This window comes from Chrysochloris asiatica, unplaced genomic scaffold, assembly GCF_000296735.1.
Source record: "Chrysochloris asiatica unplaced genomic scaffold, ChrAsi1.0 scaffold00042, whole genome shotgun sequence".
In the NCBI taxonomy this organism is placed as follows: Eukaryota; Metazoa; Chordata; class Mammalia; order Afrosoricida; family Chrysochloridae; genus Chrysochloris; species Chrysochloris asiatica.
In genome coordinates this window covers 20,658,749-20,673,384 of record NW_006408560.1, presented here as the reverse complement: position 1 = coordinate 20,673,384, position 14,636 = coordinate 20,658,749, and the positions used below count along the sequence as shown (strand labels likewise).

Sequence of the window (14,636 nt, the reverse complement as noted above, 5' to 3'; positions counted from 1 at the left end):
TTATTTAAGGATTCTTTGGAGAAATTATTGAATGATGCAGAAAGCATCACAAGAAGATGGAAGGGGCTTCTGTTTCCCGCAACTGAGGCAGGAGGAGTCAGCGTTTTGGCCTAGCTGGAAAAGACGGCCTTTGACTGAAGTGGACATTCGTGTAATGTTCGAGAAGCTCAGGAAATAAATCGGGGAGAATCTTCAGCTGCTCACTGACAGACCAGTCTGTGGCACCTACTGCTACAGTCTGCACAGCGACCGGGTGTGCTACGTGAGTGAGAAGATCCTGGGACAAGCTGGTGTCCCTGGGGACCTGTGTCGGGAAATTCACAAAAACCCACAAGTTCCGGTTGCTTGTCACAGCTCTAGATTACCTGGCGCCCTATGCCAAGTATAAAGTGTGGATAAAACCTGGGGCAGAGTAGTCCTTCCTATATGGGAACCATGTGTTGAAATCTGGGTTGGTTGAATTACTGAAAATACCTGTCAGTACCAGGGAGTGGTGGTGTACTCCATGGCCAAAATCCCTTTGGGTTTAGGGTGGCAGCAAAGTCTACACAAGACTGCAGGAAAGTAGACCCCATGGCCACTGTGGTGTTTGGTCAAGCAGACATTGAGGAATATGTGTGGCGTGGAGACATTGACGGAATTGTGACTGTGTGGAAGGGCCTTGGTTTGTGTCCTGTGTCTAGGTTGGTGTCACCATCATGTTGTGTTTTGCCAACAGTGTGACTTTTCAGTGACTTCTTGGTTTAATATTCTTTCTATTGCAAATGCAGGTTGGATTCTTGCTATAGAGAAATGGCTTTAAAATGGGGTTTTAGATCTTTGTGTTTGTGACTACAGGGAATATGTGTTGGGGTTTTTTGTTTGTTTTGATTTTTTTGAATCAGAGAGTTCTTGTTATTCTTTGGAACTTAAGAGAAGAATAGCTTGTTACTATTATCTATGCTAACACTACTTTCTAGATATGTGACAAAAATCTGATGAATTTCTTATTTAATAATATTGTGAATGGTATTGTCATGTCAGACCTATAAGCCGTGTTTGGAATTTTATAAATGAGATCTAACTAAAATAATAGAGCTGTTTTGTTTATCTACATGGTAGAAGCTATGTGGTGTGGGAGAGCATTTAAAGTCAACCCCCAGTTCTACCATTTACCAACCATATACAGCCTTAGATGAGTGATTCAGCTTTTCTGAGCTTTGCTGGAAAAAACAGCTTTAACCTTCTACCTATGGTTTCTAAAATTGGAGATCATGATTGTAAAGCATCCAGTATGGTTCCTGACAAATTCTAGATGTTCAATAAATAATAACAATTGCTATTAAAAAAAAAAACAAAAAAAAAACCAGGAAGGAATACACAGAGTCACTGTACCAAAAGGAAATGGTTGATGTTCAACTGTTTCAAGAGGTAGTATATGATCAAGAGCCAATGATACTGAAGGAAGACATCCAAGTTGCATTGAAAGAATTGGCAAAGAACAAAGCAGCAGGAATTGATGGAATAAAAATTGAAATCTTTCAAGAAAGTGAGGTGGCACTGGAGGCACTCATTCATCTATGCCAAGAAATTTTGAAGACAACTATCTAGCCAACTGACTGGAAGAGATCTGTATATGTGCCCATTCCAAAGACAAGTGATCCAATGGAATGCGGAAATCATCAGACAATCTCTTTGTTATCCCATGTGAGTAAAGTTTTACTAAAGGTAATACAGAAATGGCTCCAAGCATACATTGACAGAGAACCTCCAGAGGTTCATGCCGGATTCAGAAGTGGATGTCTGATAGATCTTGGCTGAAAGCCCAGAATACAATAAAGATGTTTGTTGCTGTTGTTGTTGTTAGGTGCCATTGAGTCAGTACCGACTCATAGCAACCTTATGCACAGCAGAATAAAACACTGTCTGATCCTGAGCCAACTTCACTACTGTTGCCATGCTTGAGTCCATCGATGCTGCCACTTGGCCAGTGGCCAAACTTCATCTCTCATATTTCAAACATATTTTCAGGAGGGACCAGTTGCTGGAGAAGTATATCTTGTTTGGTAAGGTGGAGGGGCAGATAAAAAGAGAACAATCCCCAGTGAGATGGATTGGCAAAATGGCAGCATCAATGGGATCAAGTGTGGCAACAATTGTGAGGTTGGCTCAGTACTGGGCTGTGTTTCACTTTGTTGTGCATAGGGTCATTATGAGTTTGTACTGACTCAGTGGCACCTAACAACAGCAATTGAAATCAATGGAGGGGTAGAGAGTTTTATGGGAGGAACAACTAGTGTCAGAATTAGTAAAAGGTTTGGAGAGAAGAGGCATGTCTGCCTTCTGCCTTGGGCTACTGATCTTGATTCTCATTCTGTATTATGAAATTAGAGGTGTTCTGTTTTTAAGTTATGTCAATGAGGATTCAGTTATATTTATTATTTTAGTGAGGCAGGATCAAGGTGTGATTCACTCAAGTCATCACTCTTGCTTGAGTTACACCTTTTCTCTTACAAGAGATTAAAGGAGAGAGAAGCAAGCAGAAATAAGGGTGTTGACTGCCACCAAGAAAGAAGAACTGGCTGACGAGTGTGTCTTTTGGTCCTGGGAACCTCCTAGACTTAGGAGACTCAGAGAAAACTGAAATATCAGCGATGGCAAGAAATGTTAAGTAGTGGCAGAGAAATAGTGACAGCAGAGGCAGTAGAAACCAGGAGAAGTCACAATGGACTTCCCTTGCTCGTGGAGAAAGAAAGCTGAGTGCCTTCTGGCAGGAGCCTTGCTGGTGAAGTAGAGCACATCCAGCGACTTGATGCAGCCCAGCTTACTGATCCACAAAGTGAGAGAGAGGTGAGAACCTTCAGGCAGGAGGTTTACTGGCAGAGTGGTGTGTCTCTAGAGACTTGTTGGTAGAGGTAAGATTGCCGACTTGCAGAGTGAAAGAGTTGAACGCCTTCAAGCCAAGGCTTACTAGTAGAGTAGGGTGCCTCTGGGTACTTATTGAAAGAGCCTAAAGACCTTTGTAACAGTTGCCTGAGCAGGACAGAGGCTGAGTTGAAGGGCAAAGGGGCTGAAAGGCCAGATAGGCCTGTCTGCAGCACAGCTCAAAAGAGACTGTCCTGATTGATTCCAGATTCTAAATTGTAATTTGTTATTTCCCTTATAAACCCCATAATCATAAGTGCTGTCTAAGTCTGTGTGGTCACCGCAATGAATTCTCAAACCCAGCAAAGAAGTAAACAGTACCATAGTAGGGACAGTTGGTGTCAGAATTCTGCCTCATATGAATCAGTCTTGGGTTACTAATCTTGATTCTCCTTTTCCCTTCTGGAGTTAAAGGAGTCAGATTCCTCTGCCATATCATTTTTTACAGTAATATGCTTAAAGCTAACTAATGAGAAAAAGTGATTTGAGAAAGACATGTGTTATTGTCTTTGTTATGTGCCATCGATCAGTTCTGACCTGTAGCAACCTGTATAGGGTTTCTGAGGAACAGCTGGTGAATTTGAACTGCTGACCTTGTGGTTCAAACCAACTTTGCAGCCCAGCACATTAACCCAAAGCACCACACCAGGACTCTAAAAACATGTCTATATATACTGGAATTTTGTTTGTTCATCAATGGTATGAGCAGCATCTTTGCTGAGTTACAGAATGGTTTTTGAATAGTGAATGTGCATGTGTGTATGTTATGCTTATAGGCATGACTTTTAAAATTTTATCTGCATTAGTAATATTTCTTAAATCTACAGTGACAATCAATAAAAAATATATTAAGCCCAAGTTTGTAGCATTTACCAATTTCTATAGCTGCTTTCAAGTCATGCAGAGTTGAGAAAACATGCTCAGAAATACACCATTACAAAGGTCAGATACAACAGATATAAATAATATTAAGAGCATGTTGTTGTTGTTGTTGTTGTTATGTGCCGTGGAGTCGGTTCCGACTCATAGCGACCCTGTACAAGGTTTCCAAGGCTGTAAATCTTTACGGGAGCAGAAAGCCTCATCTTTCTCCCACAGAACAGCTGGTAGTTTCAAACTGGTGACCTTGCGGTTCACAGTCCAATTCGTAACCATTACAAAGAGCATAGATAATAGAAAAATGTAAAAAGAAAAAACACCTAGAAAATGATGAGGTTTACATATTTATTACCTTTGTTTTTAATATAATTTGTTTGATTATGAGTTTTTAATATTTAATGATATTTATGTTTAACAACCATCCTGCAAAATTCCTGAAAATTTTGCAGTTGGCTCTTGCAAACTGGTATAAGTTGGCTTCAGCTCACCATTTTGTTTCAGTTATCTGGTGTTGCTATAACAGAAATCTAAGTGGATGGCTTTAGCAAACCTAATTTATTCTCTCACAGTCTAGGAGGCTAGAAGTCCTAATTCAAGGTGCCAGCTCTAAGGCCAGGATTTATCTCTCTGTAAGCTTCAGGGGACAATCTTGTGTCTTTTCAACATCTATGGGTCTGGCATTCCATGCAGATTTCTATTTGTACTGACATCACTCTTTTCCTGGATCTAGGAGGGTCTCAGTGCAGGGACCCTAGGTCCCAAGGATGCAGTCTGTTCCTGGCTCTTCTTCCTCTGCTCTCTTCTCTCTCCTTTTATCTCATATAAAATAAAAGGTCATAAAGGCCACCCCCACCCCAGGGTTTGACCTGAGTAAGAACATTGTATCCTACACTAATCCTTCTCATTAACATACAAACAACCCAATCTTCAATAATACAACCTAACCCTGTCTCATTAACACATTGAGGTTAGGATTTATAGCATATCACAAAATAGAAGATAATTATATCAGACCCAAAAAATGAAACACAACCACCCAGTATTGGGAGTCATGGCCCAGCCAAATTGACCCATATTTTGGGGAACACAATTCAATCCATGACACTACTTGCTTGTGTGTTTTCCTTCATAGGTCGACTTGGGAAGCCAAAAATTACCCAGAATTCAATAACATCTACGAATAGCTCCTGTAATGTCACACTGACATGCTCTGTTCAGAAGGAAGAAAAGGATGTATCATATAGATGGAGTTCCTTGGAAGAAGAGGGCAATATCCTTAGAATCATTCAGAGCCCTGAGGATCAAGAGTCGACTTACACTTGTACAGCCTGGAACCCTGTCAGCAACAGTTCTAACTCCATCTCTTCCCGGAACCTATGTGCAGGTAACCTGCTCTGTCCAACTTTCCTAGAGCCTCAAAAAATCACCTTGAAGACTTGCAAGGCCTGAAATTAGGCTTCTTGTTCTGGAGGACTGGTCTCAAAAGGCATCTCCTCCCAGGAAGCCCAATGGGAAAGATCCCAAAACCTTCTGAGAGATGCCATGCATTTCAAGATGTTCTGAAGCAGCCCCTATGTGACCATCTGACTTTTAATATCAGAAAGTTCAGTTTTCCAAGGGGCTTTGATACTCCACAGGGAGGAACCCAGTTGTGATAGTGCCCCGAGTGCTGCCAAGCCTGCCCAGCCTTTTGGGTCTATTTCCTGGGAAATCAAGACTTGTTGCATCTTCTATTTGCAGACATCATTATGGGCCTTCGTTCTCACCACACTGGGTTGCTGAGTGTACTGGCTGTGCTCTTTTTGCTTGTTCTCATTCTGTCTCCAGTGCTTTTGTTCCGTTTGTACAAGAAAAGACAAGGTAAGATTTTGCCAGAAGGTAAAATGTATAAATACTATTCCTTCTTCTTGGAATTGAAATCATGTATCTAAAGTGATACACAGAAGTCCTGTGTTTCTTCTGCAACCCCCACCCCACCACCTCACTGCTTCTCAAAAGAATGGCCCAGACCACTGCAGAACACTACCCTGCATGATCTCCAGAATCTGTTCCCCAGATTACCAATATGGTGGGCTCAGAACATGAGTTCTGTCGTTAGTAAACTGTGTTAGTAATCCTGTCGTTAGTAAACTGTGCCTCACTGGACAGGTGTCTTCACTTCTGTGGCACAGTGCCCTCACATGTGAATTGATGTTTGGACTAGAGTGTCTCCAGAATCACTTTCAACTCTGTTTTTTTTTCAGTATGAATCTTGGAGAGTTACTAAGGGACGTGTATTAGTTTTGCATTTTCATTCTATGGCTGTCATCAGATCCTCTGAACCCCTCTGGAATCTTCTGCAACCATTCCATTCTCAATTCAGAATACCTTATACTGGACCCTTGGGAGAATTATTATACCCTCCTATTCCTCCTACTCCCATGTCCACCCAAGCTCTCTTTCTTTTCAACCAACCACATTAATAAGCAAGGATGTAGAGAAGCTCTATCTCTGCTTCCATTTTCTTGACTTTCTTTTGAGTCTGATTCCTCAGGTTCCTACTTGAAAACCTTCAATAAGAGCTCTTGTAAGTTCTCAGCCACAAAGTTACTTAGATAACAATTGGGAAGGATTGAAGTTCAGAGTATTGTGCTTAAGAGTAAAAAAATGTGTTTTGAAGTCAGTCTGGAATAAACTTAAGGGCTTTTGTTGCTGTTGTTAAGTGCCATTGAGTCCATTCTGACTCATAACAACCCTGTATGGGGTTTCTAAGAAGCGGCTGGTGGGTTTGAACCACCAACCTTGTGATTAGTAGTCCAGAGCTTATCCTACAATGCCATACTAAGATTCCATGGGCTCTTAGGTCAGTTGTTTTATCACTGTAAGTCTCAGTCTTCTCACTTGTAAAAGAAGCACAATAATAAGGATAGCTGCATATTACTCAGTGGGTTCAATGGAATTACAAACACAAAATAATTTATCTGGTGCCTGGAACATACTAAATACGCAATAAATGTTAGCTACTATATAATTGCTCTGGTAGCATAGTGGTTACGAATCGGGCTGCGAACCTCAAGGTCAGGAGTTCAAAACTGCCAGCTATTCCATGAGAGAAAGATGAGGCTTTCTGCTCCCGTAAAGATTTACAGCCTCAGAAACCCTGTACAAGGTCGCTATGAGTCGGAACTGACTCCACAGCACATAACAACAACAGCAACTATATAATTGAAGGGTCTGGGCATGCCACAGAGGATGATCTTCCAGGGTTAGAGTGTGTGTGATGTAATTCAAATGATCTCATGATGGGGAGAATCGTACGGCATGTTCAGGCTGTGGATGATCTGGCGAGTCCCTCATAAAGCAATCTGTCCTACACCCCTGACAACATCTTGAGAAGAAAAATTGGCTATCCAAATCTGGAACAGGGGAATGGCTAGGACTAGATGTTGAACATTTGAGTCCTGTGACATTACTAAGCTCACTAGGTGGGTTATTTATGGATATGCTAAGATATCCTGGAATATAAAGGCCTAAAGTTCTAGCTATCTCATCTCACCTAGGCCCTAAATTTTATATCAGTGCCAAAGAAAAAGATCCCAGATGATAAAATGCCTCTACCAGTTAATCAATTTTTAGAAATAGGGATTTATATCTCCTATTTGGGTCTCTGGGACCTCACACAGAGCTTGATGCACAGAAAGCACTTAAGAAATATTTATTGACTTTAATCAAGCTTTATTTAATACTTTAATCAAGCATGCAAGCAGTAAATGTCTGTGGGGCCTCCATTATGAATTCAACACAGATTTAGAAATGGTAAGGTGTGCACCAGAAGACTCGAACACAGTATATAATGAGTGACAACTTTAGTAGAGAAACTAAAGTACTTACATGAAAAGTCAACTAACAATTTAAGGTAGTCAACGCTAATGCTAGTGTTGCTAAGTGTAGTGAGATCCCAACCTGGATGGGAGAGCTGATCAGAGAATTATCACTGAGCCCTAGACAATGCTTGACCTGGATGCCTCCTCGATCACATACAATCCTGAGACAAGGGAAAGACAGCTTGAATACCCATGTGTCCATCCTCAAGAAGGATGAGGCTACTGAATAGGGGCATCAGGCAGAATGGGAGCAACTCCAAGCCTGGATCTAAATGAAGTCAGAGCCAGTGTACCTTGGATGAGAACATAGAAGGAGGCAAAGTACAGATCACTAGAGCAAGACATATTGGAAAGAGTTCTGGATCCAGAGTCAAGAAATCTTAGAAGTCACTGACTGCTTAACTCCTGTATTTGTTTATCTTAAGACCTATACAAAGAAACTACAAAACACTACTACAAGATTTATAAAAATGGGAGAACATACCATGCTCATGGTTAGAAAGACTTAACATTATGCAAATGTCACAACTACCCAAAGCAATCTATAGATATAACACAATCCCAATCCAGATCGAACATATGCTTTAAAGAGATGGAAACAATGATCACAAACTTTATATGGAAAGGAAAGAGATCTCAGATAAGCAAAGCACTGCTTAAGAAAAAGAACAAAGTTGGAAGCCTCTCACTCCCTGATCTCAAAATTTACTACACAGCCAGAGTGCTCAAAACAGCTTGGAATTGGTACAATGAAAGATACATAGATCAATGAAACAGAATTAAGAATCCTGAAGTAATTCCATCCACATAAAGTCAACTGATCTTTGACAAAGGGACAAGACATATTAAATGGGGAAGAGATTGTTTCTTCAACAAATGTTGCTCACAAAACTGGAAATCGATTTGTAGAAGAATGAAATAAGACCCATGCCTCATACCATATACAAAACCAAGTTCAACGTGAATTAAAGACCTAAAAGTGAAACATAGAACTATAAAGATCATCAATGAAAACTTAAGGGCAAACTTAGGGGCTCTAGTACAGGGCATACATACACCATCAAACATTACCAAAAAATGCACAAGCAGTAGAAAACAAAAAAGATGACTGTGACCTCCTAAAAATTACAAACTTATGTGCATCAAAAGTTTTCACCAAAAGAGTAAAAAGGGAGCCCACAGACTAGGAAAACATCTTTTTTCAACAACATATAAGGCAAGGGAGTAATATCTAAAATTTATAGAAAACTACAACACCTCATATGCATGTTAAAATTGGACAGTAAATAAGGAAGACCATAGAAGAATTGATGCTTTTTGAGTTATGGTGTTAGAGGAGAATATTGAAATTGTCATGGGCTGCCAAAAGAACCAACAGATCCATTTTGGAAGAAGTGCAACCAGAGTGCTCCTTGGAAGCCAAGATGGCCAAATTTCATCTCTCATACTTCGGACATATTGTCAGGAGGGACCGTCGCTGGAGAAGGATATCATGTTTAGTAAGATGTAGGGTCAGAGAAAAAGAGGAAGACCCCCAGGGAGATGGATTGGTCAAGTGACAGCATCAATGGACTCAAGCATGACAACAATAGTAAGATGGGGCCAGGATCGGGCATTGTTTTGTTCTGCTGTGGTCACTATGAGTTGGCATCGACTCGATGGCACCTAACAACAACAACAAACAGCACCTCTACAAGAAAAAGACAGACAAGCCGATTAAAAAATGGCAACAGGACATAAACAGACATTTCACCAAGGAAGACATCCAGGAAGCCAACAAATATATGAAATGTTCACTATCGTTAGCCATTTGTTGTTGTTGTGGAGTGCCATTGAGTCATTTCTGACCCATAGAGACCCTGTATAGAGTTTCTGAGGAGTAGCAGATGAACTTGAACTGCCAACCTTACAGTTCAAACCAACTTTTCAGTCCAGTCTAGTGCATTAACCCACAGTGCCACACCAGGATTCCCATTAGAGAGATGCAAACCAAAGCAACGAGATAGCAGCAACATTAACAGAGATGTTCAAAACATAGGCAATAACAAATGCTGGGAAGGGAGCGGAGAGAATAGGCTCCTTGTACATTGGATGGTACTAGTACCTTGCTGATGGTACTGCAAAATTGTGCAACCATTGTGGAAAATCGTATGGCACTTCCTCAAAAACCAAATCCCTCTACTTTATATATATCCCCAAGAAACAAGAGCCATGATACCAGCTGATCTATGCACACCGATGTTCACTGCAGCACTATCCACAATAGTAAAAAGATGGAGACAGACTAAATGTCCATCAATGGAAGAATGGATAAACACACTCTGGTATACATACACAATGGAATACAATGCAACACTGAAGAATAATGATCAATCTGTAAAACACCACATAACATTGAAGAACCTGAAGGATATTACACTGAGTGAAATTAGTCTATCACAAAAGGACAAAGATTGTATGAGACCATTATTGTAAAATTTTAAGAAAAGTTTTCCAGACTAAAAGAAACATCCTTTGATGATAACCAGGGGAATAAGGGAGGAGAGTAATTCACTGGTTAAAGAGTAGACAAGTGTGATGGGAAGGCCAATATACAAGAAAGGGGAGGGCAGTATACAAGAAGAGGAAGGGTCACAGAAGAATAATGAAGACAGGTGAGGACAGAGGGAGATATGAATGGGCTAAAGGAGATAGATGTAAACAGTGCTACACTCACAAGCTTGGAACAATAGTGTTCTGTGAGTAGATACACGGATTGAGATATAGGCTGAATGGCTAAAGGAGGAAGAGTGGTATATATATATATATATATATATATATATATATATATTTGTAGATCCCACAAATATATAAAATTTGAAATAAAAAAAGAAACATTCCTTGATGGTTGCAGGAGTGGGAAGGAAGGGAGAGTAGTTCACTGACTAGAGGGTAGACACATGTTAACTCAGGTGGCAGGGAAAGCAATATACAAGAAGTTGAAGGGCAATATACAAGAAGAGGAAGGTTGGCAGAAGAATGATGAAGACAGATGAAGACACAAGGAGGTATATAAGAGGGAACATATGTAAATAGTGATATACAGACAACATTGGAACAACAATGTTCTACAGTTAGATACATGGATATATGGACAGAGATACATGAGATACATACTGAGTAGGTATGTATCTATCCCACAGATATACAAGACTTTGAAATAGGATATTGGTACATGAATATTTATCTTTCCTGCAAACACAGCTGTGAATGTGGTGGAGCATCATTACAGCAAGCAAAATTATGAAAACTTCTTAGATATTATCAATAATCTTAAGGCAATGAGTAGATGAGCCTAGAGACTCAGGACCATAGTTTCAGGAGACACCATTGTCAATTGGCACAAAGACAATGTTCTACATCCTACTTTGGTGAGTAGCATCTGGGATGTGAAAAGCTCATGTGTGGCCATATAAGGTACAACTATTTGTCTCTCCATGTACAGAGGAAAAAGGAGTGATGAGAATTGAAGATACTTGGAATCAATTAGTCCAACAGACTACTGGAACATGTAAACATCAGTCTCCATGATTCTGAGACCAGAACTAGGTGGTGTCCAGTTACCACTAACAACTACTCTGAAAGGGATCACATTAGAAGGACCCGAGTAGAGCAGCAGAATATGTGAAACAAATCTAAAATTTATTTTTAAAAAAAAACAACAAAACTGGCCTTAAGAGACTGGAGGAACCTGAGACTATGGCCCTCAACCACCCTTCAGGTTTGGAAAGGTACTCACCTTCGTGGCCCAACTTTCAGCCAAGTAGTAGATAGGTATATAGGGGGAACAACATTAATAAGGTATATTCACTAGAAATGACCAAACAGTCAATCATTCAAAATCAAAAAGGCAGCATGTACCTAAGCACAAAGGTGAAAAGGGATGGTAAAATCGGTGGAATGGATATGGGAGCCACGGGGAGGAAGCAGGATAACTTGTTCCATGGAGGGGGTTGAAATCAGTGAAATGAAACAAAGTGTATGATTGGTTGAATGCTAAACTGATGGATCTTGTCTGTAAACCTTCATTTAAGTCACAATAAAAAAATTTTTTTTTTCAAAGAAAAGGAAGCACTGACATAGATATTCTCTAAAAATTCATCTACTTTTCATATACTGTGGTTGTGTGCTTTTTGTGTGACACAGATGCTGCTTCAAAGAAAATAGTGTATGAACACATTGTCGTTCCAAGAAACAACCAGCCAGCAGAGAACAGAATCTATGATGAAATTTCCCAGTCCAAGGTGAGTTTTTGTTACTCATGGACCGCTGCCCCTGTATCTCAGGATAGAAAGTCAAGGGTAACCATTACTTCCTGTGGCTTTGATAGCACCCATAACTGGGAATGTGGAGGATCCAACCAAGAAATACCACTGTCAGAGAAATGATGCCCCAAGACTCTTTACAAGAACAAAAGCCAAGTCCATTATCAACCCATGGCATCCTCAAGGCTCTGATAGTCCCTCCAGGGACCTGGCCCCAGTATTGGGTAAAAGTCATGACCAGAATTGGAGTGGCTCCTATTGGGGCCAAGCAAGAAGGGAGCCCTGAAGTGAGGTGAGGGCTACTGATGGTTATATGGCCATTGTTATGATGAGCAGGTTGCTAAGGGCTCTCAGGGGGCACAGAACTGACACCGGCCCTCATGAATATGAATTACTCACCTGGCAACAGCAGTAGTTTGCTTCCTCAGATTCCAAGTCACTCTGTCCTTCACTTCCTCCTCCCACCTGCCTTTCATCTACCTGCCCCTAATGAATCAGGTTTTTACAATGTGTCCTCCCTCTGTGCTTCCAAAGAATGAATGAGAAAAGTGAGGATTGCCTGGTCAATCTAGCATTGTACTTTGACTATTAGAGCACCTGAGTCCACAGAATCCATTGGAAAGCTAAGACCTTGACTGAGAAAAACTCAGAATGAACCATGTAAAGCCCTCCATCTGGTGTTTTTGCCTGAAGATTTTGCCCAGCTGCTGTGCACTCTTCCCTCATTTGATCTTGATCTTCTCCAACAGACCAGAGCTTAAACCAGGAAAGGAGGATGCCTAGTAAAAGTGGAGCCAAAGAAAGGTGATGGTAGACTAGGAAGTAGAGCTCATTTAACCTAGGAACACTCACTTAAGGGAAAATGGATGTTTTACAGGTGCTGTCCTCCAAAAAAGAGCAAGTGAACACGATTTATTCCATAGTACAGAACTCTGATAAGGTAAATACCTTCTGGTTCCTTACCCCTGTTACATCCATTCAGGTTGTGCCTGTTTCATCCAGTCCTTGGTACTCTTCTCAATACCTCTCAGATTTAATAGTCTAGGGCTTTGGTCTATGGGTGCTTCCATTCATGCACAGAGCCATGTTTCTCTAGTCCATGACCAGCCATAAGTTAATGTGCTTGGGATGCTGATCTGTCCCTTCAAGTGCAGGAACCTTTAAACTACAACATGGAAACCCCAGCCTTTTGGACACTCAGGAACACTAGCAGGTCATATGTGGAAATTTTAAAAAAGGCACCCACTCTGGGCAAAAACTTCCCCACACCAGGTGCATGAATTAAGTGAAACACAAGCAGAATTTCACTTCCCACTTTCTTCCTCAGCTGCTCTTTCATAGTACACAACCTATACAGCTATGTGTGGTGACCTACAATTTTCTATGCCTTAGTTTCCTTCTCCGACATATGCAAAAAGGGCAGATAAACACGACTTTTGGGGGCTCTAGTAAGGGATCATCACTCACTATCTGAGGTCTTCACTTCTACTACATTTGGGAGGATACCTTTGGGGTCTCTTGGTGGATCAAACATTTTATAAATGTTCCATTTTAATAGCTAATTTACCATTACTGTTGTTGTTCAGTTCCATTAAGTTGGTTCCAAGTCTTAACAATCCTGTACAGGATTTCTAAGGAATGATGAGTGAGTCTGAACTGCCAATATTATGGTTATCTCTTCAGTGTTTATACTATAATGCCACACCAGAACTCCTAAGTTAATATTGCAATACAGGAAGTTAGTAATGAAAGATACATTAGTGCCAGGAGCGGGTGGGGGAGAGGAAGAAAGTAATGATAACAAATAAACAGTGGGGGAAAACATTGAGAAATAGAAGTGGATTGCAAATGGGTCCATGAATAATTCTACAAGGCAATAGTGAGGACATCTAGGAGCTGGGCAAGCAGGGAGGTGCCCCTTCATTTTAAGAGGGACTTGAAGCACAGTTCGGTTTGAATCTAAAGATCAATCAAATGTTCTGAAGAACAAAATAGAAGGACCTTTGGTTCCTCAGTGAACAGGAGAGGGAAGGAGGGTACAGGAATAGAAGGAGAGGCATGAGGAGAAAAGAAGGGGGAAGGAGAAGCAAGTGAGTAAGGGTTCAAGTGCACAGTATGTTTGAGCCAGCATCTGATGGAGAGTAGGAGGAAGATAAATAACATGGCTCTTCAACTGGAAAGGCTTAATTCAGGGGATCTGGACTAAAACATTTCAAAATAAATCTTTACAGAGAAGTTGAATGATTATTATTAGACAATCAGTATGTAATTTAAAAAGACCTGGTGGGTGCCGTAGGATAAGCACTTCACCTCAAGTTTGGTGGCTCAAATTCACCAGCTGCTCTTCAGAAAACCTATACTGGGTGTCTATGAGTCAGAACCCAACTTGATGGTACTTAATCACAACAACAATGTAATTTAAGCCCTAAGACTCCTTAAGACAGTGGGAAGATTGTCTGCAGCCCTCTATGACAAGTACACATGTAATGCAAATGGTGACTCCTCACCTTGTAAAGGCAAAAGTGAAGTTATGGGGCTCACCCAGGAACAAAGAAGGCAGGGAACTTCAGCCTGGATTTTGCCTTGAGCCTATATTCCAAGCCAGTGCCATTTACCCCTCCCTCTATATCCTCTTGCTTCTCTTTTCTGGTCTAAGAAGTTGATTGCCCAAGGATTCCCAAGTGGG

At 40.8% G+C, this 14,636-nt stretch overlaps 1 protein-coding gene and 1 pseudogene across 1 annotated transcript in view; both read left to right on the top strand.

Moving 5' to 3' along the window:
* LOC102819114 overlaps window positions 1-723 on the top strand; it is a 23,875-nt pseudogene extending 23,152 nt beyond the window's left edge.
* Window positions 1-14,636, top strand: part of CD84 (CD84 molecule) — a 72,695-nt gene that overhangs the window by 57,740 nt on the left and 319 nt on the right. The window contains exons 2-5 of the mRNA XM_006861655.1: window positions 4,916-5,167; window positions 5,524-5,643; window positions 11,832-11,929; window positions 12,828-12,890. Of these exons, the coding sequence (XP_006861717.1) occupies window positions 4,916-5,167; window positions 5,524-5,643; window positions 11,832-11,929; window positions 12,828-12,890 (533 nt within the window). The remainder of the gene's footprint in view (window positions 1-4,915; window positions 5,168-5,523; window positions 5,644-11,831; window positions 11,930-12,827; window positions 12,891-14,636) is intronic.